Here is a 24,015-nt window from a genome sequence, read left to right on the forward strand (position 1 = left end):
GGAGTGGCTCTGTCACCATCTGATGCCGTTGGTTTGGCAACTGGGCGACAGTCAACTCGGCGAAAAGACAATTCGGCAAAGAAACAACTTGGCGAAGTACAACTAGTTAGCTAATAGTTAGGTTCAAAGAGTTTTTTAATTATATTTAAACAACAACGTGTTTTAAAATGTTGAAAATAAATTTATATAATTGACGTACGAACTTTATTCTGCAGATGGAACAAACTCTATCTTACATCATCTTCTGCAACCAAAATTGCTAATCCTTTATATAAATTGCATTGATTGTAATCGTATGATAACGTTATTTAGAATACAAAAGGTGACCTGCGAGTACGGCTTAAGGAATGTCTTTATTGTCAACGTATTGGAACTCCCATAAAGCAGGGGATTCTGTGGATTTTCCGACACCCTACGTTGTCATTTAAATATCATTAAAAAATCTCTTTGAACCTAACTATTGCCTAACTGGAAAAGGATGTCGCCGAGTTGTATTTCACCAAGTTGTTTCTTCGCCGAGTTGCCCCTGAACGGATGCTGTTACTGTGCCACAAAAGACCTAGAGGATCGGTCGAGACAAAAGAAGAACAATAATAAGGCAGCCTTTGGACAAAAGCATTGTGTGTTTTCATTTGGCACAACACCACAGAGGCCATTGGTTGCCACCTAACAGTTCCAACGTCCTGGGATTGAATTAGCGATGGGCATTTTGATTCACTTTACTGATTTGATTCTTTTGAACTGCGCAATTAAGTGAATCAATTTATTTGATTCATTAATAATAATAATAAAAAACGTTTTGGATGCTTCTTGAATGAGTCACAAATTATTATTCATTCTAATATGGAATTTTGTATTTATTAAATTTCATATTAAACATGCTGGTAATATGTATCATATAATATTAACCTCTTTAAAAGCACAAAATATGACAATTTAGTGAAAATGCATAATTAAATTAAGACACAAGTTCAAGAGTCATATGTGGACAAGAATTGGGTGAATCATTCTCATGTAATGATTCAGATTGAGTAAATAAGAATCACGTGACTCGTTCTCAGGTAATGATTCAGATCAAATGAGTGAGAATCACATGACTCGTTCTCAGGTAATGAATGATTCAGCTCAAAGATCAAATGAATGAGAATCATGTGACTTGTTCTCAGGTAATGATGTAGTTTATGAATTTAATGAAAGAGAATGTGACTTGTTCACAAGACAAATGAGCGAGAATCATATCACTTACTAGTGAATCAAATGAATGAGAATCATGCGGCTAATGATTCCATTCACAATTCAAATCAACAAGAATCGTGTGACTTGCTTCCAGGTAATAATATAGCTAATGAATCAAATGAACGAGAATCGTGTGGTTCATTCACATATTGAATGAACAAGACTCATGTGACTCGCTCTCGGGTAATGATTCACTTTGCAAATAGAATGAGAATCGTGTAAGTAATTTTTGGGTAATGTTTCAGTTCACAAATTAAAAAATTGACAATCGTGATTTGTTCACAAGCCAAATGAGAATCCTGTGACTCGTTCTAATTGTGTGACTCATTTGCATATCAAATGAATGAGACTCATTTGACTCATTCTTGGGTAATGATTCAGTGATTCACTTTGCAAATCAAATGAAAAAAATAGTGTAAGTTGTTCTCGGGTAATGATTTAGTTTGTGAATTAAATGAATGAGAGCCGTGTGACTTGTTCACAAGACAAATGAATGAAAATAGTGCCACTCATTCTCAGGTAATGATGCAAATCAAAATGAACTAGAATTGTGTGACTTGTTCGTGAATCTAATGACTTGCTCTCAGGTAAGGATATAGTTTATGAATCAAGTGAACGAAGATCTTGTGACTCACCCATGTATTAAATGAATAAGACTAAAATGACTCGTTCTCGGGTAATGACTCAGTGATTCACTTTGCAAATCAAAATGTCTCATTCTCAGGGCAAATGAATGCAAATTGTGTAACTCGTTCTCAGGTAATGATTCAGTTCATGAATCAAATGACTGAGAATTGTGTGACTCGTTCTTGTACTTAGTGTATCTAATTTTTGAAAGAATAAAGTTCAGTTTTGCATGACTAATATATTGAAGGGACATAAATATTAGGTTAATATTATGTTTATATGTTCTATTTTAAAAAAAATCAAATAACAAATTTAACACATTCTAATATAAATGAGTTGCTAGTGTATTGTACTTGTGTGATGAAGGAGAGAATAGTCAACGGCAGATTTTCTCGTTTGCCGATAATGATTTACTTCTAACGAAATCTTAAAGTGAACGAGAGTAATGAATCCAGTGGGTGGTACCTGCACATTCGCTTCAAACATCCAAACGAAACGAGAGTGGCCGACGGCATCTCAAATGTGCTTTAGCCCTCCTGTTGAGTTCTACTGAAGCGATTTGCTCATGTTCGTTAATCGATTCTCATCATTCACTGAAGAGAGTTGTTCAAACAGAATAAATCGTTTTGTGATTTACCAATCACTAATTCAAATCAGTCTGGTCAGTATCTGAGCAGAGTGACTGATGAGTTTGCCCATTCTCACCATGACTGCGGGGTTTTCCAGGACACCCCGTCTTCTGTCACATTACAGAGATGTCATTTAGGTTAACTAACAAGTCTAAATTGGCCTGCGTGAGTTTGCCCAGTGCTTTACCAGTATGGCTTCTGGTTCTGGCAGGACAGGTGCCAGTTCCCAGTGACCCTTGAATGGCCTGCTCCTGTTTCTGTTTGCCTTGAAAGAGAAGCTCATGTGCTTGCCATTCACTCCAGAAAGGAGACAAACAGATGGGCAGCTAACACGTTGGCACAGTCAGCTCCGTTACCAATCAGTTTATATTATATAGCACCTTTTATGAAGAGCACATTAAAAATAACAACAACGACGACATTTATTTCTATAGCACATTTTCATACAAACAATGGAGCTCAAAGTGCTTTACATGATGAAGAAAGAGAAAAAATAATATAGTATAAGTAATGACCATATTGTATATTAGATCATAACGTTGATAGGTGGATGGAGGTGTTAATGATGCCACCTAAATGCAGAATTTATACAATGCCATTAAAACGTGTTCACCCCTGTGGAAGTTTTCACATTTTCTTGTAATACAACATTCAATCTCAGAGGGTTTCATTTGTCATTTTTGACCCTGATGAACAGAAAAAGTGAAAGCAGATCTCTGCCGAGTGGTCTAAATCAATTACAAATCTAAAACGCTAAATCATTGATCTCGTAAGCGCCCACCCCCTTCTGATCAGCGATTAGTAGATGGAAGCCATGGCAGCCCTCAGTCTTTGTGTGCAGGTCGTTCTCTGTCAGCTTTACATGTCTGCACTCCCACCTTCTTCTTCTTCTTGTTCTTCTTCTTTATAAGGCCCCTCCAGCTCCGAGAGGTGTCATGGAGTTTCTGAGTGAGGAGCCTTTGTCAGGTCCACCCTCAAATTCTCAATCAGACTGAAATGTCGGCTCTTGCCTTGGCCACTTGAGGGCATTCACATTGGGGTTTTGAAGCCATTCCTGTGTAGCTTTGGCTTTCTGCTTGGGATTGTTGTCTTGCTGGAAGTCACATCTTCTCACCAAGGTTTTCTTCCAGGTTTTCTCCGTCTTTTTGCTGTCTTTATTTTACCTTCACAAGCCTACCATGACCTGAAGCAGAACCTTACAGTCTGATGCTGCCACCACCACCATACTTCATGGTAGAGATGGTGTTTGAGATAATGTGCTGTGTAACATTTAGTCTGATGGCCAAAAACCTCAGTGTTGGTCTCATCAGACCACACAACCTACTTCCAGGTGTACTTTCTGCTGAGATGTCCCAGGCGTTTTGTATCTTTTGACTACATTCCCATAAATCTGTGACCAATGAAGCACCCTGGCAACAGCTGTTACCTGCACAGTCTCTCCAATGTCAACCACTGTAGCTTGTGACTCCTTCAGAGTTCTGCAAGGTCTCTTGGTGGCCTCCCTTACTCCTCCAGCTCCAGCATACTCTTTCCATTTCTTCATAATCGATGTAATTGAATATTCAGTGACTTAGAGATTTTCTTGTCTCCATCTCATCTGGGGAGGAGTGGTGGCTCTGAGGTAGGGATTTGCACTGGTAAGGAGGAAGTTGCCAGTCCGAATCCCATAAACTGCAGAAGTGCCTCTACTTTGTTGGGCCCCTGAGCGAGGCCCTTAACCTGCAATTACTCTGTCCTGGGTATGACGTTAATCTGCATCCAGCTCTGCAAGTAGGCCCTCCAACCTTCAGGGAAAAACCTTGGGGTTGGTGGGCAGAATTGGCACTCCAGCCACCATAAAAAAACCTCACACTGTTCCATTCCATCTGAACTTGTGTGGTGCGGAGGTGTCACCCGTCATATGGCTGCACTCGGGTCCTAATCTGGGCTCCTGAGGTGCTTTGTCATGTGGTGGGTGCCCCAATGCCCTGTATTGGCGTGTGCTCCTAACCTCTCTCATCCCCTAACTTGTACTTTTTATGGAATTGCTTGGCATGTCCTTTGGTCTTCATTGTGTAGGTTAGCTCGCCATACTGATTCCCTGCCAGTTGGACTTTCTACATGCAGGTGTATTTACCAACTGAAATCCGAGAGAGGCGACCTCCATTAAACTAAATCTGGGACGTCTAAAACCAGCCAGGAGTTAGGGGTGTCATTCATGGTGGTGAATACCTACACAGGCAACAATTGTGTGTTTTATATTTGGAATCAATTCACACCACTTTACAGAGATCTGTTTTCACTTTGACATCAAAGATTTGTTTTTTTTTGTTGATCTATGTCAAAAAACTCGAATTTAATTTGTTGTAATTTTCATGTTGTGTAATAATAAAATGTGACCAAGTCCAAGGTGTGTGAATACTTGGAATTGACTCGCTGTACACGAGACATGGACCCTTCAGGCTGACCCTGTACGTCTGTGTCCAGCCAGAAATATGCTCAATGTTTACAGCGCCACTTAAGTCCAGTAGCCATTGGCATCTGTTGGCAAAATAACATCATGGCAGACTTCCTGAATCTACTGCACCAATTTTGTGATGTCCTTAAAGCTTCCTGAAGAATATACTCCAAAAAAATGGACTGGACTGTGCAGAAGGACTGAAGCAGCAAAACAAAAATCAAATAAATAAATAAATAAATCAAAGTGCACCTGCCTGTCTGATACTGGAGCAGAATCCATCAACCCTTGAAGCTGCAGCCTGGTGTCAAAACCATCACTGAGATGTCACATCTTACTTGAGTCAGGGATAATTCATCAATGGTTTTATTACATCAGATATCTATCTATCTATCATATACTTATGTATTTATCTATCATACAATATAGTGCCTTTCATATCTATCTATCTACAACAACATTTATTTATATAGCACGTTTTCATACAAACAGTAGCTCAAAGTGCTTTACATAATAAACCTATTTAAATCTATTTATCTATCTCTCTATCATATAGTGCCTTTCATTTCTATTATATAGTGCCTTTCACATCTTTCTATCTATCATATAGTGCCTTTCATATCTATCTATCTATCTGTCTATCTATTTATCTATATCTATTATATAGTGCCTTTCACATCTATCTATCTTATAGTGCCTTTCATTTCTATTATATAGTGCCTTTCACATCTTTTATATCTGTCTATTATATAGTGCCTTTCATATATATCTATTTATTTGTCTATCATACAGTATAGTGTCTTTCACATCTATCTATCTTTCTGTTTTACTGTCTTTATATCTGTCATACTCTTGTCATTTTGTTTGTCTCTCATTCTTACTAACCGTCTATAATAATAATTCTTTACCTTTATATAGCATTTTTCTCACTACTTGAAGCACTTTACACAGTGAAGGGGGAGCCACTTTTGTGTCACTACGCTCACCACACATTAGCAGTTCAGTTAGGAAGTGAGAGAGAAAGGAGACGATTAGGGGCCAGAATGACTAGGCCGTGGTGGGCAGTTTAGCCAGGACATTGGCACATTGGCATACATCCTGCTCTTTTCAAAGGATGCCCAGGGATCTTTTATGACCAAAGCGAATCAGGACCTCTGTTTTACATCTCATCCAAAGGACGGCGCCTTTTTTACAGCACAGTGTCCCTGTCACTGCACTGGGGCATTGGGATCGACACACAGACCTCAGGGTAAGCGCCCCCTGCTGGCCTCACCAACACCTCTTCCAGCAACAATCCGTTTTTCCTGGTTGGTCTCCTATCCAAGTACTGGCCAGGCCTGAGCAGACTTAGGTGTCTGTCTCTCTTACTACCTGTCTTTCTATCTGGCACATACAGAGCCTTTCTCATCTTCCTTTTTATCTAATTAAATAGGACTACAGCACAGTATCAGACCAACTGCAGTGCAACCTTTGCAAAGAGATTCAGGTATTGTAGATGATGACAAAAAAACATGTGGGCTACTGAGGTGGTGATTTCCAGCCCTGGTCCTGGTGGGCCGTAGTGACTGCAGGTTTCCATTGCTTCTGAAGCTCACCACTTTGCTACATTCGACTCAGCAGTGCGCTTCAGTTTTATTAAGTGAGACTGAGCACCCGGGTTTGCCTTTATCACCATTTATTTTTGTTTTACTATTTAAATCTGATTAATTTTCAAAGAACTTTTTAGAAAAAGGTAAACTGTAATATGTTGGTGCTGAAGTGACTGGGAATAACAAACACTGGAGGCGTTTTCACACGTAGTTCATTTGGTGTGGGTCATTCAAACTCTTAACACAATTCCCCCCATCGTCCTGTTTGTATCGGTAGACGTGAACCCACCAGTCACGCTCTGGTACTGAGACCCTTTGGAGCGGTTGGTCTCAGTGCAGTACCAAGCAATCAGTGTGAATGTGATCCAGCACAGGATCGATCTTACTTTGGGTGCATTATGGGTGAAATTGTGCATGCGGTGATAGCCAATGCTAAGTGTCTTCTGTTGGTAATTAAAGAAATCTCATTCACAGCGTAATGAGTCAAAGGTCAACACAGAACATTAAAACAATTAAAAGGTAAAAATAAATACACTTACAAGTTAAGTCAAGTTGGGGAGCATGCACAGGTACAGAGCGTTGCCGCACCCACCACACAACGAAACAACTCGGGATCCCAGTTGGCAACCCCCCAGGCAGACACGCAGTCCAGTCCCACCTTCCAGAAATGACCCTCTATCTGCCGCAGCCAGGTGTTATGTGGCCAACCCCTTGGCCTGATCCAGCCAATTGGGTCCCTAACAATGAGGATCTTACGAGCTGATCACCATCGGGGAAACGCACCACATGGCCGTAGTGCCGTAACTGACGCTCCCTCACAATGCACGTCATGTGCCTCATTCGGGACTCCATGAGCAACACAAAGTCAAACCAGCAGGTATACCCAAGGATTCTCCGAAGAGACACAGGAGTCCAGTCTTTGTCTCAGGTCACTGGATAGCATCCATGTCTCGCAACCATATAGCAAGACAGGAAGCAAGAGGACTCTAAAGACTTGGACTTTCGTCCTTTTGCAGAGATATCAGGAGTGCCACACACCCCTTTGTGACCTCATGACCCTCCATGCTCTCCCAATATGATTATGAATATGAATATGAATGTCACTGGTGAGGTAAGTAAACCTCTCGATGAGCTCGACACTCAGACAGATAACACTGCTGATGGCCGTGCCCACGAGGTTTTTATCAGGACACTCGCAAGCCCAGACACTCAGACTCCTCGCTCAGAGCCTCCATTGACTCCGCGAAGATCACAGCATCATCAGCAAAGTCAAGATCCGTGATGCCCCACAGCCGCTGGACCCCACGACCCTACCCAACACCCAGTCCATGCCAATATTGAACAGAGTGGGAGCAGAACACACCGCTGATGAACCCCAGAATCAACTGGGAAACACGCAGAGGTCCTGCCTCCACTGTGCACAGCACTCACAGTACCAGTGTACAGGCCCGCCATGATATCCAGCAACCTCGAGGGGATCCTGCGAAACAATTAAAATAATCAAAAGGTAAAAATAAATACACCTACAGGAACAAATGTAATGCAACTCATATAAGACAACTGACACAATGACCAGTCAGTTAGAACAAGTCAAGCACCTGATTAAAGCTCTGAGACTCACGTATGCAATTCAACAGCAGTTAAAGGGGGGAAAAAAAAATAAAATAAAATGTAAATTCACTTGCGATCGAGTCTATCAACATACATGTGGAGGAAGCGAGAAACGAATACCGTATATACTCACAGATAAATCATGACTTGATTTTATCGTATAATTTACGGTATTTTGTAATGTCGATCGTGTAAATTAAATGCGGAAAACTCACGCTATTGGTCCAAGAGATTACGATATGCTAACGCCCACCTGAGAGAGTACCCACGGAGCACACGGCCTTTTGTTTTCTATGTATTGTGCCTACGTGACCACACGGTAATACCCGAACTATTCCGAAGCGATGTGTGCACTGATTTGTGTTTTTTTGTACCTCATACCCTCATACTCCTTTATCGTAAGAGCATCCGTATCTACGATGGAGCGTTCGATCAGAAGAAAATTTGAAGCTGGTTTTAAATTAAAAGTCGCTAAAGTAGCGAAAGAAATTGGTAACTGCACTGCTGTGACAAAATTCGATGCATCTGAGAAACTGGTGCGAGATTGGAGGAGGGAAAAAGATGTAAAAAATTAAAATAAAAAATTAAGTGTCGCATTTCTGAACAGGCATATAAGTCGGGGTCTGATTTTATGCTCGATTTTTCGGGTTTCAAGACCCGACTTATACGCGAGTTTATACGGTAGCAGTGTCAGATGAGACAGATGATCAAACCCCCTAATCGAAAGCGATGGGCGCCTGTCCATGTGATTGCTTTTCAGTGCAATGCAGATATGGAGGCAGATTAACTGCCATATGTAGTGTAGTGTACAAAATGTATTGTGCCCTTCATGATGTTTGGGACAAAGACACATTTTTCTTGATTTCCCCCTTTACTCCACAGTTTAAAATTACAAATCACACAATTCAGACTTGTGAATTGAAGGGGATTTGCAGACATTTCGGTCACGCAGCACTTTTTCTACAAGGTCCCCCATTTTAGAACACTGTGATGTTGGAACAATTGGTGTCCCAGGTGTTTGTGATTCCTCAGGTGGGTTTCATTGCTTCATAAGACACCTCAGCTTGCTTCTGTCCTTTCAAGTCCGTAGTTGCCATTGTTCAACATGAGGACAAGAGCTGTGCCAATGAAAGTCAAAGAAGCCAACATGAGGCAGAACAATGAGAATAAAACCATTGGGGACATCAGTATAACCTTAGGATGACCCAATCTAACTGTCTGAAGTATCATGAAGAAGAAAGAACACACTGGTGGGCTCAGTAATCACAAAGGGACTGGTAGGCCAAGGAAGACCTCCACTGCTGATGATAGAAGAATCCTCACTATGGCCAAGAACAAGCCCCCAAACGCCTGTGTGACGGAACAGAAACAGTCTTCAGGGGGCCGATGTGTGTTGTGTGTCAGAGACGACTAACTGCAGAAGACTTGGTGAACAGAAATAGACAGGAGGCTACACTGCAAGATGGAGACCACAAAAACAGGATGGCCAGATTACAGTTTATGAAAAAGGACTTCAAAGAGTCTGCAGAATTCTGGATTAAGGTCTTTTGGACAGAGTGATGGCGCGAGCAAAGTGTGGAGATGAAAAGAAACTGCACAAGATCCAAAGAAGACCACCTCATCTGTTACACATTGTGCTTGTGTGATAGCTGCCACGGGTCCTGGCACACTTCTCTTCATTGATGATGGAACTGCTGATGGCAGTTGCACAATGAATTCTGAGGTGGGTAGAAACATCTGATCTGCTCATGTTCCAGGAAATGCCTCCAAATTCACTGGATGACCAGTGATAATGAGGCAAACACACTGCTGAGGCCACACAGGAGTTTATCAAAGCTAAAAAATGGAAAATTCTTGAATGGCCAAGCCAGTCACCCAGTTTAAATCCAGTTGAGCAGGTGTTCCATGTGCTGAAGAAAAAACTTAAGGGGACAAGCCCCCCGAAACAAACAGGAGATGAAGATGCCTGCATTAGAGGTTTGGCAGAGCATCGCCACAGAAGACCCTGAGCACCTGGTGACGTCTGTGAATCGCTGACTTCAAGCAGTCACTGCATGTGAGGAAAATGAGACAAAGTCCTAAATACGATGGCTTTAGTAGACCTGCCATTGCTGTGTCTTAACATTATAGTGCCCTGAATTTGGGGAAGGGGTTGTGGCAAATATGTGGGGGGCAAAATATCTGCAAATCCCCTTAAATGAAGTCTGCAATGTGCACTTTAATCACAAGTCTGAATTGTAATTTGAAGCTGTGGAGCAGAGGGGGGAAATCAAAGAAATCAATGCGTCCTTCTAAAGAACATTGTGGAGAGTGGTGTATATTAGTAATAAATGTATATAAGGGTTAAGATAGTAGACACATAATTTGAAATCGGCTAAACTAAGGTTACAATGTTCATATGGTGGCAACGGGAGCTTAAATACGCAACATCATTCGGCCAAATGAAACCCGCATGTCATAAAACAGAAGCGCTTCACTGTATGCCCTCAGCCTTCTGTTGTGCAGTCACCTTTTTCAAAAGTGTTCTTTTTGTAATATGGATAGTAGCGCAAAATGTTCAAGTAGCAGGTGCGTTTAGTAGAATAAGGCAGAGGATTATGGGAAATGTGGCGGTGCACAAACACAACAAAAAAATACGTTTCTTGCCCAGTGAAAGAAGTCCATGATACGCCTACAGGATGCTTATCAATATGTTTAGTTTGCTTAAAGGTTTGCTGTGTTAAATGCAACTGAATTAACTGGAAACTTAAATAAAGTAACAAATCAGGAGCAAAGGACATTGGAACAGTCCAGACAAGTACAGGCCATTCAGCCCAACAAAGACCGCCAGTTCTGTCTCCTTAATTCTTCCAAAATAACATCACGTTGAGTTTTGAAAGTCCCTAAAGTCCTCCTGTCCACCACACTACTTGCTCGCTTATTCCAAGTGTCTGTGGTTCTTGGTGTAAAGAAAAACGTCCTAATGTTTTCGCAAGAGTTACTCTTAACAAGTTCCCAACTGTGTCCCCGTGTTCTTGATGAACTCATTTTAACGTCAGAGTCTCAATCCACTTGTCTAATACCCTTCATAATTTTAAACACTACAATTGTGTCCAATTTATTTCTGTAAAGGCTCATCACTCATCCCCTGTAGGCCTGAATCAGCCTAGTTGATCTTCTCTGGACTTTCTCTTGTGCTGCTTTGTCCTTTTTTGTAGCCTGGAGACCCAAACATCACCCAGGACTCCAGATGAGGCCTCACCAGTGTGTTTATAAAGGCTTGAACTCCACACGTCAATATAACCTGACATTCTGTTAGCCTTCTTCATGGTTTCTGAACACTATCTGGCACTTGAAGGTGTTGAGTCCATGACGACTCTTAAATCTCTTAAATGATTTTCAGACCTCCCACTGTGTAATCAAACCTCACATTTGGACTTCCTACGTATAATACTTTACACCTTACGTTAAATTTCATTTTTCACAAATCTGCCCAAGCCTGCATGTCGTCGAAGTCCCTCTGTGATGATTAACAGATTCTCAATTATCTGCCAAACCACCAAGTTTGGTGTCATCTGCAAACATAACCAGCTTGTTATTTCTATTCCTATCCAAATCATTTATAGATATTAAAAATACCAGCAGCCCCTGCACTGACCCCTGCTAATCACCACTCTTAACATCGGCCAATTCCATTAGGGTTCCTCACACCATCACCCTCTGCTTCCTGTGTCTGAGCCATGTGTCTATGGTTCTCTCTATGATGAAAAACTTCCTAATGATTGTGCACCATTTACCCTTACCAAGTTTCCAACGGTGTCGCCATGTTCTTGTTGAACTCATTTTAGCAGACTACCCGAACTCGATCCACCAGACTAATTCCCTTCATAATTTTAAACTCTTCAATCATGTCTCGTCTTGTGTGCAAACGGACTAGGAGTGTGAAAACGCCTTTGGAACACTTTTGTGCGTAGTTTAGTCCAGCGGTTCTCAAACTGTGGGGCGCGCGCTGAAGCTGTACAAGGGGGGCGTCGATTAAATGAACAAGACATCAAAATTAATTTTTTACATTTTTATTTCAAATTGAAATTTGTAAGCATATAATCACGACGAATGCATTATAACGAAAATTAAAATAAAACATTTCTAAGGCATAGATCTAATGACTAACTGACGAGCGGTGCCGCCGCTGCTGCCGCTTTTATAGTCACGTATTTTCTTGACTGCACCACCTCGGCAGCATAGCCAATATTGGCAAATTGAGTTAAATAATTTACTGCGTTTTGGGTTATTTTCATGATACAACTAACAGCGGTATAATATTTGTCGAACGAAGATACGTTCGTCTCGCACAGCTTGATTTCATTTGGGACCTCGTTTACGAGATTTTTAAAAATGAAAACATATTTAATCGTTTCTTTACATTAAAAAAATTATTAAATAAGAATAAATCATTTATTCTTTGTTTTTGGGATTAGAATTACTACCAAAAACCACACAAGGCATTTTAACAGTTATTAAAGCACTTTAAAAAAAATAAATTGCAAATATTTCATCGAAGTTAGCCGAACACATGCAAATCTTATGGATGTAAAAATGATAGGATACCGCGACACCGCACGAGTGTCATACCGTTGTTAGTTGTATCGGGGTTATTCTGATCCATCTTATATTATGCATGGGGCGCAGAATTATTCCAGGTAGAAATGGGGGGGGTGCGAAATACGAAGGTTTGAGAACCGCTGCTTTAGTCCATTGTAAATTTTGTGCCAAAACATAAATTACTATGGTAGTGCAAACCAAAAAGAAGATGTTCAGTGACAACCTGCAGGGCTCTCCAGGACCAGAGCTGAACGCCACTCCTCTAGTTGGGAATGACCAGAAGTTTTGCTGCTTCGTCCTTTTCTCACCCAAAGCTCTAATATGGGGGAACGTCATCCTTAAAGCTGCACTCCTAAGCTTAACTGCTCTGCTGGAGCTACCCTGCCAACATCGCTGAGGTCCAAGCCTTCATTGTTGCTTCTTGGATGTCTTTCTGTACACTTTGTATAACTTCCCATTATGTGTTCTCCTGTGTGTGTGTGTGTGTGTGTGTGTGGGTGTGTGATTGAAACCGAAGGCACTGAGGAATATTCACCCCTTTTTTGACAAACCTTGATGCTTGAGCGCAGTGTGCACACTTCATTGAACACACACAAACACACAAAGAACATTCAATATGTGTCTGGCTTCATGTGCTAACAATGATTTTTTTCAAAGGAATTCAGAGAATGAATCATGGAGGCCTGTTTGCCAAAAGATCACGGGATGTGGGGAAATACAATCAGCACCTTTTGCTTCCTATAAGAAGTGTGTGTCCGGTTCTCATTGCTAGCAGTGTGTCTTTTTCTTGTTTCTTTAACCTGTAACTTTAACCCACTTCCCCCAATCCACCGTATTGATTAAATATTATTTTTTCAGAATTACAATCAGTGACCCATGAGGACTAACGCTAATGGTACGTTTTGTACTTCCATCCCATGATAATTCACCATCATGTTGATGCATGGTTCATATTTTACCCAATGCCATTGACTGCTCTGCATCCCACCCTCTTCCAACCACCTGTCACCCCCCCAACCCACCCCCTTTCGTCACCCAACACAAAGGTATAAGGGGCAGGTCTGAAGAGTGCGCCCTTGGAATCCCCCAACCTCCCATCCATTCCAGCTCAAGCACATGCACAAAGCAAAGGGGAAAGCCAGCGGGACACAGAGATTCACCGATTTGCAGGAAATTTCAAAGATCTTGGGTTTCGGAGAGCTGGTGTGGCTTATAAAGCCCCCAAGATCATTTCTTTAGCTACACAAACATTTCATTGTACACTTTGATATCTCACCGGCCTGTGAAAGTAAGCTTGTATAATATTATGTAGAACTTACAATTTCATGAAGATTAACTTCAGTACTACAGTGGAATGTTGTCATCATAAACAATGAAAATTTTCAAAAATCTGAATGATGACCTCTGACATAAGAGACCACGTGATGCACTTGACTAAATCGAAAACTGGAATATGTTTACAATTAGTCATTAGAAAACAACTAATACTTTTTATGTCCTTCCATCCATCTCCTAATGCGTATCCATGTCTGGTCCACCGGGGCAACAGACCCTTTCCCCACCACCTTTCTCTATCACCTTTGGGAGATACCAAGGTGTTCCCATGCCAGTTGGAAGATATAATCTCTGCAGTGTATCATGAGTCTGCCCCAAGGACTCCTCCCAGTTGGACTTGCCCAAAACACTACCTCAGGGAGGCGTTCATTTCAGATGCCCGAATCGTCTCAACTGGCGCCTTTCAGTGCAGAGGAGTAGTAGCTCTACTTTGATCTCATCCTGAAGTTCTGTGCTTCTCACCCTGTCTCTAAGGTTGAGGCCAGATGCCATGCTAAGGATGCTCATTTCTGCCACTTGCATCCATTGGTCACTACCCAAAAGCGTAGATCGAATGGCAAAATTAAGAGCTTTGCTTTTCGGCTCAGCTCTCTCTCTCTTCACCAGGACCAGCCAGTAAAATGTGCACATGGCTGTTGATGTTGCTCTGATCAGCATGTCGATCTCTTTGTCTCTTTTTCCTGCACTCGTGAACAAGACCCTGAGATACAGCAACCATACCACATGCACCTCACAAGTGAAGCTAAGCATGTTCAGGCCCAGCCAGTACATGGATGGGAGACCATCTATAAAATGCTGAAAGAGATGTTGGTGAGGCCAACAGGGGGCACTTACCCTGTGGTCTGTTTGTGGATCCCAATGCCCCAGTGCGGTGATGGGGACAAAGCGTTGTAAAAATGGCATCATCCTATGGATGACACATAAACCAAGGCCCTGACACTCTGTGGTCATAACAGATCTCAGGGCAGCCTTCATAAATAGTAGGGTGTATTCTGATGCCCAGGCTAAATTACCCACCATGGCCAGATCATTCTGGCCCTCTAATAATCCCCAGTCTCTAATTGGCTGTTTCTCTCACCACTTTACCAGCTAATATGTGGTGAGCATACTGGTGCCAATATGGCTGCCATCGCATCATCCAGGTGGATGTTGTGCATTAGTGCTGGTTGAAGATGTAAAGCACTATGAAAAGTACTACATAAATGTAAAGAATTATTATTATTATTATTACTCCATGTAGTGACGGGTGAACTTTCTGACAGAGACCAACGCCGGACCGCAGCAAACAGTATCAAAACATCAGAAATCCACATGCTTAGAAAGGGCAAAACACATGCATTTTGTACTAAAATATTGTTAGCCTCACCAATACCTCTTCCAGCAACAACCCAAGCTTTTCCTAGATGGTCTTCCATGCTTCGCTTCGCTGGATGACCTCTTCTGAAGTGCAGGTGGTATGGCTGCTGGAGTAACATACAAGAAGAATACCATTATGGAGTGGAGTATATCTTTAAGGAGGCTGATGTTTTAAATAATAGGATTGGACAGGACACAGACGCATCCCATCCTAGATACGTGGGGTTCGAGCAGCATGAGTGTCTTTCAACAGCTGTGTTGGCTATACAGTAATCCCTCCTCGATCGCGGGGGTTGCGTTCCAGACCCCCGCGATAGGTGAAAATCAGCGAAGTAGAAACCATATGTTTGTTTGGTTATTTTTATATATTTTAAGCCCTTATAAACTCTCCCACACTGTTTATAAATATTCCCCTCAGAGTTATACAGCATAATCCCTTTGTATTCTCTTAGATATTAGATAAGATTCATTGAAATTATGTATATAAACATAATTAAAGATATTGAGTGTCTCCGATATCACATATTTTACAGCCATTACGATAGACAGGCCACCAGCAATAAATACGTACAATGCAACAAAAATAGTATACAGTAAATGTGTGTACAGTGACACTAAACGTACGTACATGTACTAAGTACTGTAAGTAGAAAATTAATTATGGTTACTCACCAACAATGACACGATGACTTGTCTGATAACAATGAGTTTTATTTTACTGCACAACAAAGGAGAGCGTTACAGCCCTTAAAGGAGCCACTTCAGGCGATTGTGTAGCACTGCCGTTGTTCTTCTTCAATCCAAATCCCTAAAGCAGATTCCATCCAGACTACTGCCTTATTACATCCACTTACAACTCGTTTTGCACCCTGGTTAAAAGGACACTGCGGCCGTAGATCTTATATTCCTTTCCTACTTTTTAAATAAAAAGAATCGTAGCCTTCAACAAATCCAAAACGTTTACCTTTTCGGCAATCATTAACATCCTCTGTTTGCGCTTGGGCACGGCCCCTGAAGCAGTAGCAGATCGTTTTGGAGCCATAATGAAGGGCTTGACTATGCACAAAGATAAACACAAAAGAGCACAACTCTTTACACAGCGAAACACGTTGATGCTGAATGAGCGAGACGAGACTTCCTGGTTAACACTGCATTCAGCAAGCAGGAACTTAACTTAGATTGGTTAGCTTCTTAGCCATCCGCCATAGCGTCCCTTGTATGAAATCAACTGGGCAAACCAACTGAGGAAGCATGTACAGGAAGTAAAAAGACACATTGTCCGCAGAAACCGCGAAGCAGCGAAAAATCTGCGTTATATATTTAGTTATGCTTTCATATAAAATCAGATAGAGCGAAACCGCGAAAGTCAAAGCTCTTTATATTAAATTATAATACTTTGTGTTCATTAGAGTTACTTCTTAACTCTTTGAAATGCCTTCAGCTTTTTTTTTTTTGTCCAGCGCCTCCTGACTCACCAGTATGGGCAAATGCCCACGTATGACAAATAGTTTGACTCGTCTTAATGTCTATTGGGCAAAACATGAAGCGTTCTGGAGTTCAACAACAACAACATTTATTTCTATAGCACATTTTCATACAAAAAGTAGCTCAAAGTGCTTTACATAATGAAGAAAAGAAAAATAAAAGACAAAATAGGAAATTAAAATAAGACAACATTAGTTAACACAGAAAAGGAGTAAGGACCGATGGCCAGGGTGGACAGAAAAAAAAACTCCAGACGGCTGGAGAAAACAAAATATATATATAAACAAAAATAAATAAATTTAAAAAAAATGTAAAATTTAAAAAACATTTTTTTAAAAATTAAAAAAAAAATCTGCAGGGAAAAAAAAAATAAAATCTGCCAATTTTTTTGGCCCACTAGACCCATTTCTGGATCGTATTGTGTGCTATATGATAAATAGTAAACCAAATGGCATCTTTAGGAAAAATGGTCAGATGGACTTGAAGTTGTGTAGCATCACATCAACCAATCCCCTCTAATGGAATACAAGGGTCCAAAGTTACTCCTTTCCACAAAACTTTGAAAAAACAGTGATCGGTATTATAGGAGTTTATGTTTCGTTGTTGCTGATAATGATTACGATCATATTTTTGATATTTGATTCTTTACCGGTGGTCCTAGCCCTCAAAGAACCACTCCCAGAAGGTTCAAAATTACAAATTTCACATCGCTTTAGACTAATCAGTGATTACGATTATGATGTTACTTTTGATTTTTGATCCTGTACTAGGAAGCTAGCCCTGTACGGACCTCCATCGGGAGGTGAACAATGGCAAATGTCTATTACAATCGAGACAATTTACACTTTTATTTGAAGCACATTTTAATATTTCAAATATCTGACACAAGTCTTCTTGTTGATCATGTACTCCTAGATGAGAATAAGCCATTAATCCCAGCAAATCTCGCCGCCAGTCCTATCCACTTAATTCTTCTAAAGTAACATCAAGTCAAGCTCTGAAGGACCCTAAAGCCCTCCTGTCCACCACACTACTTGGTCACTTATTCCATGCGCCTGTGGTTCTCTTTGTGAAGAAAAACTTTCTAATGTTTGTGTGAAATTCACCCTTAACAAGTTTCCAACTGTCCCCCATCGTGTTCTTACTGAAGTCAATTTAAAGTCCGTCTCGATCCACTGCACTGATTCCCTTCATGATTTTAAACACTTCAGTCAGGTCTCCTCTTCATCTCCTGTAAAGGATCAGCTCTTTTAATCTTTCCTCATAACTCATCCTCTGTAGCTCCCTAATCAGCCTAGTCGCTCCTCTCTGGACTTTCTCTTGTGCTGCTTTGTCCTTTTCGTAGACCCAAACTGCACTCAGGACTCCAGATGAGGCCTCACCAGTGTGTTATAAAGACCTGAGCAGAACCTCCTTGGTCTTGTGCTCCACACATCAAGGCGCTATATAACCTGACATTCTCTTAGCCTTCTTAATGGCTTCTGAACACCACACCATCTGGTAGGTGACAGTGACAAGTCCACTCAAGAAGTACTTCATCATATTTTTTATAAACGCTCCGAATTAGGTCATCTTCCACTAGTTCAGATTTTTCTATTTCTGTTCTTCATCCTTTACATACTGAATCCTATATAATGTGATCGGCCATCTCTGTTTGCTTGTTCTCGGTTAGGCTTCACAGCCTTTGCTACGTCTTCATTTACTGTGTATACATCTTGGAATTTGTGGGTGAAGCACCAGCCACCCAATGATCTCAACTGTAAGGCATGATCTGTCATCGTAATGAGTAGGTTGGTAAAATAAAATTGTACCAATGGGCCAAAAATAAAAAAAAATCATCCTTTCCTCAAAATCATCCATTTCATGTGACTTTCCTGGCCTGGGTTGACATTTCATCAAAAACTAATAGTAGTAATAATAATAAATTTTCTTAAAGGTAGAAAAAATTTGGAGGAGATCATCTCTGTTATGTGTGTGTAGGGTGTTGCCCATCATTTTGTGCCATCGACAGAAGCCTGTTAGCTCTCTGCAGCTTGACCTAGAAGATGACATGGTTGTAACATAAAAGTCCAGCAGACTGAAGTGCAGAATAGCAAACTGCATCATTAGGAAGTGGTGTGCACGTATTTCTGGGTTACGGCCGCTGACAGTTTTTCTCAGTTGCTTTGGACTAATTCTCAAATGACAACATCAACGATTTATTCCTAGCATCGCCCAAACTCACGCAAGGAATTCCTCAATGGGCTTTAAACAAGGCCCTGTGTTATGACAGACGTCCACCGGACAAGAAAAAGCTGTCAAAAAACCTGGTTACGGAAAAAAAAAAAATGGATGTAATCTTGGGAAGGGCACTTTGCACGTACGTTCTGCGTGTAATGGGTGTCGAAAAATGGAGTAAATACAACAGACAGAACAGAACACAAGTAATCCTCTTCTCAGCATTAGATGGCCGGTCTAACATGGCCACCTCAGGAATACGACACAATGGAACAAACGACTTTTGTTGTTGAACGGAACTCCTCACCAAGTGCAGACAGATGGGGTGCCGCGACAACTCTCAAGGCAATATGCAAGAACAGATGATAGCACTCACTAAATTGAGAACCATCGCATATGAGGATACAAATTTGTTCAAACACATCAAAAACAAAGTAGACATGAATTAAAATAAATGACAAACAACATCTGCCGATTGTAGAAACACAGCCGGATTTGTAAAAAAAAAAGGAGTTAGACAAGCCCGACACAGTCAAGAGTCCCGGAGACCTCAGCCAACAAGCTACCTTGCCCCATTGGCCATTCTACAGCCAAGTCAGTGCTGGGCTAGCCAATCACATGTAAGGACCCTTCTACCTGATGATTCCAGTGCTACTTCATTTGAGACAACTTTTCCATAGGCAGGCAAACAAACTTGGCAGTAGAGCAGTGGCATCAGCTGTCATGTGGGGAAAAACTGAATTTGGTGAGCGTTAATAACAGTTTATTATATTATTTATATTTTAGTACTAATGACTAACAAACAGATGCAGTATGCAGAACTAATCAGCAGCTCTAGTCAGGGTATGCCAATCTGAAGTTGAGTCTTCAGTTGGAATTTAAAACCTGAGACTAAAGGGCCACCTCTTATAGTAGCAGGCAGACCATTCCACATCTTTTCCTGGCCCTGTAACTAAAAGCTCGACCTCCCACTGTTATTTTATTAATCTTTAGAATCATAAGCAGGCCGCCATCTTGAGATCTCAATGTGCGCTCAGATTTGTAAGTAATGGTAAGTTCAGGGCAGGGCCTCTGATAGTTAAGGCTTTTTATGTTAAAATGGGGTTTTGAAATCAGCCCTAAACTTAACCGAGAGCCAGTGTAAGGATTCAAGAACTGGAGTTATGTGTTCGTACCTTCTGGTTCTTGTAATAATGACAAATTGATAATTAAAGTTTTCTCAAAACTATATGTGAAAACCGCCACAGCAGCAGGTCATTTGCTCACGGTGGAATGGCTTTTCTTATCGCAAATGCTTTGGTCCACTTATCTTAATAATTAAGTACAATTCTCTTTAAATTAGCACCGTTACCAACTGTGTAAGTCACGTTATTCAAAAGGGATCATGAGCTTTCTCATTATAACAGTCTTACAGTCATTAGTTCATTGTGTAAATCAGCACATGTAAAAACGTTCATTCATTTGTCAAAATATGTGGAGCCAACATTTCACCCGTTGTGTTGATGTGCGGTTGTTGTAAAGGCCGTTTACTGTAAAGGCACACGTTGCATGTCAGGCGACTTGACTTTTGAACTTCAATAATAATAATAATGCATTTTATTTAATCATGCCTCTCTAGACACTCGGGAGGGGGAAATACAAAATAAAACCATAAAACAGGACAGTTAAGTAAATATGTCAAATAAAACTCACATACAGTGGGTAGAGAAAAGAATCCCCCCTTTGAAATATTCCCATTTTATTTGCTTTACAGCCTTAAATGAAAACACACAAATCAATATTTTTCCCAGCTTTACTTACTCAATGCAACCTCTAACATCCAAATGAAAGACATCACAGTTACAGTTCAGAAGAATTTTAAAAAATAAACAAGAAATGCTGAGATTAATAAAGGATCGCCCCATGTCAATGTCATTTTGTTGACCCCCCTTTTGCTTTAATGCCAGCCTTGAGTCTGTTGGGATTCTTCTCTCTCAGCTTTGCACACCTAGATTGAGCCCACTCAGTATTTGCCCCCCCACTCTTCTTTACAGTTGAACTGTTCAAGTTCGGTCAAATAGGATGGTGAGCATTGGTGGTCTGCTATCTTCAGATCTTTCCACAGATTTTGAATGGGATTTACGTCTGGGCCACATGAGGACATTCACTTTTTTCTCCTTCAGCCTCTATGTGGTCCATTTTGCTGTGTGCTTCGGGTCGTTGACATGTTGAAATATGAACATTCTGCCCATCTTCAACTTTCTGGCAGAGGGTAGCAGGTTTTCCCCAAGAATTTGACAGATGTTCCTCCATCCATTTTGCCTTCTACCCAAATGAGAGCCACAGGCCCCCCACAACAGGATGCTGCCACCTCCATGCTTTACTGTTGGTATGGTGTGTTGTGGATGGCGAGCTGCATTGGTGTACCGTTTGGTATCGAGGCCAAGAAGTTTGATTTCAGTCTCATCTGACCAGAAGACCTTTATCCACTTGGCATCAGAATCTTCAAGGTGCATTCTGGCAAAGCTCAGACGAGCCTCAATGTGGCCTTTCTTGAGAAGTGGCTTTTTCCTTGCGACCCTTCCGAACAAGCCACAATTGTGGAGTGCTTGTGAAATCGTTGTCATATGCACACAATGACCGCTCTTTGCCATAAATCATGTAGTAACTCCTTCACAGTGGCCATTGGCCTCTTGGTGGCCTCTCTTCCCAGTTTCCTCCTTGCTCCTCCATCCAGTTTGGATCTAGGGAGGGCCCTATTAGTACCAAACACTTTCCACTTCTTTATGATGGACTTTACTGAGCTCCTTGGGATTGATAAAGACTTTGAGATGTATTTGTCTCCATCTCCTGCCTTATGTCCGTCCACAACTCTATGCCTGAGATCTTTTGAAAGTGGCCTGCCACCCGTAGTCAGGTGTTTGCTGTCAGTTGCACTACCAAGGGAGGGAGTGAATGCTCCAGGAACAGCTTCACTAATCACACTCATTACAACTGAGCACAGGTGGGAGGAAGCCAGTAACCGCAATGGGAATGGTGGGCACTGACACCTGATTGAGTTTGGGGGTCTTTAATTAATCTCAGTATGTCTTGTTTCTTCTGAACTGTAGCTGTGATGTCTTTCACTTGGATGTTAGAGATTGCATTGAGTGAGTAAAGCTGGAAAAAAATATTGGTTTGTGTATTTTAATGTAAGGCTATAAAGCAAAAAAAAAAATGGGAATATTTCAAGGGGGGGGGGATTCTTTTCTATCCCCAATGTATATGAAAGAATTCAATAAACTACTAGCAGAACAATTTAGAAGGATGGAATCTACAGCACTGAGATAGCGATTCTGAAAAGGTGAGTTTTAAGAGGGTTTGTTTTAAATAAAGAATCCTGCTGCGTTCCGTTTACTTCAGAAGTTGGATGTCGGAGCTGGAAATGACATCACACCCACGCTGACCGCCTTCCAATAAAATATTCGGTAAACCAACATGGACATTAAACTGGAAAATCTTCGTTGTGTTTGCTCCATCGAAATAAATAGCAGCCGATAACAATACACTACGCTGTGTTTTGTGCATCCAGACCACGGATAGAAGTTGGACGGCACGACTGAAACAAGAGACACAAATAGACAGAAGTGCTAATAAAAAGTATAATATTACAGCTTTCACTAAAATTTGCAGTGTATTTTTTTATTATAATTAATTAATCCCGAAGGAAATTACAGTAATCCCTCCTCAATCGCAGGAGTTGCGTTCCAGAACCCCCCGCGATAGATGAAAATCCGCGAAGTAGAAACCATATGTTTGTATGGTTATTTTTATATATTTTAAGCCCTTAGAAATTCTCCCACACTGTTTATAAATATTCTCTGCACAGTTATACAGTAAACCCTCGTTTATCGCGGTTAATCCGCTCCAGACAGATAAATGAATTTCCACGAAGTAGGATTCTTTATTTATAAATGTAATATTTTCGCAGTTAGAGCATAGAAAACCTGTTTACGACCTTCTAAATACGTTTTTTTAACATTATTAGAGCCCTCTAGACATGAAATAACACCCTTTAGTCAAAAGTTTAAACTGTGCTCCATGACAAGACAGAGATGACAGTTCTTTCTCACAATTAAAAGAATGCAAATATATCTTCTCTTCAAAGGAGCGCCGTCAGGAGCAGAGAATGTCAGAGAGAGAGAGAGAGAAAAGCAAACAATCAAAAAATCAATACTTGCTTTTGGGCTTTTAAGTATGCCGAAGCACCGCGATAAAGCGGCATTTTTTAGAGGAGCATCCGTATCCTCTGTGCAAACAGCCCCTCTGCTCACACCTCCTCCGTCAGGCACAGAGAATATCAAAGAGGGTGAGAGAGAGAGAGAAAAGCAAACAATCAAGCACCGCGCGGGAAGCACATCATATATCATTGAGGAGTTTTAGTTAATATGTAATACATGCTCTGATTGGGTAGCTTCTAAGCCATCCGCCAATAGCGTCCCTTGTATTAAATCAACAGGGCAAACAAACTGAGGAAGCGTGTAGCATAAATTAAAAGACCCTTTGTCCGCAGAAATCCGCAAACCAGCAAAAAATCGGTGATATATATTTAGATATGCTTACATTTAAAATCCGCGATGGAGTGAAGCCGCGAAAATCGAAGTGCGATATAGCGAGGGATCACTGCACTTGGTTTTTCGCATACCCCTTGGGGTCAGAGTGCAGAGGCAGCCATTGTACAACACCCCGGAGCAATTGAAGGTTAAGGGCCTTGCTCAGGGGCCCAGCAGAGTAGGATCTCTTTTGGCAGTGACGGGGATTCGAACCAGTAACAGGTTGCCATTTTGCAATGATGTCACAATCTGAAGTGGGACAACAGACCAGGCCTGACTTTCCAAGTTGGACATTTGACTTAAGGGGGCGTTCCAGTTGAAAATTCTGACTACCAACTTGG

The 24,015-nt window shown here is 41.2% G+C and overlaps 1 protein-coding gene across 8 annotated transcripts in view; it reads left to right on the forward strand.

Annotated features, from left to right (window-relative positions):
* The window catches only part of dnm1a (dynamin 1a), a 471,312-nt gene that overhangs the window by 426,362 nt on the left and 20,935 nt on the right, over positions 1-24,015 (forward strand). For 2 of the 8 annotated variants that reach the window (XM_039762673.1, XM_039762672.1), the window contains exon 22: positions 13,569-13,605. The exons of the other annotated variants lie outside the window; for them this stretch is intronic. In XM_039762673.1, coding sequence (XP_039618607.1) covers positions 13,569-13,590 — 22 coding nt within the window. In that variant the 3' untranslated portion in view covers positions 13,591-13,605. The remainder of the gene's footprint in view (positions 1-13,568; positions 13,606-24,015) is intronic. 8 annotated transcript variants of the gene reach the window in all.

This window comes from Polypterus senegalus, chromosome 9, assembly GCF_016835505.1.
Source record: "Polypterus senegalus isolate Bchr_013 chromosome 9, ASM1683550v1, whole genome shotgun sequence".
Lineage (NCBI taxonomy): Eukaryota > Metazoa > Chordata > Cladistia > Polypteriformes > Polypteridae > Polypterus > Polypterus senegalus.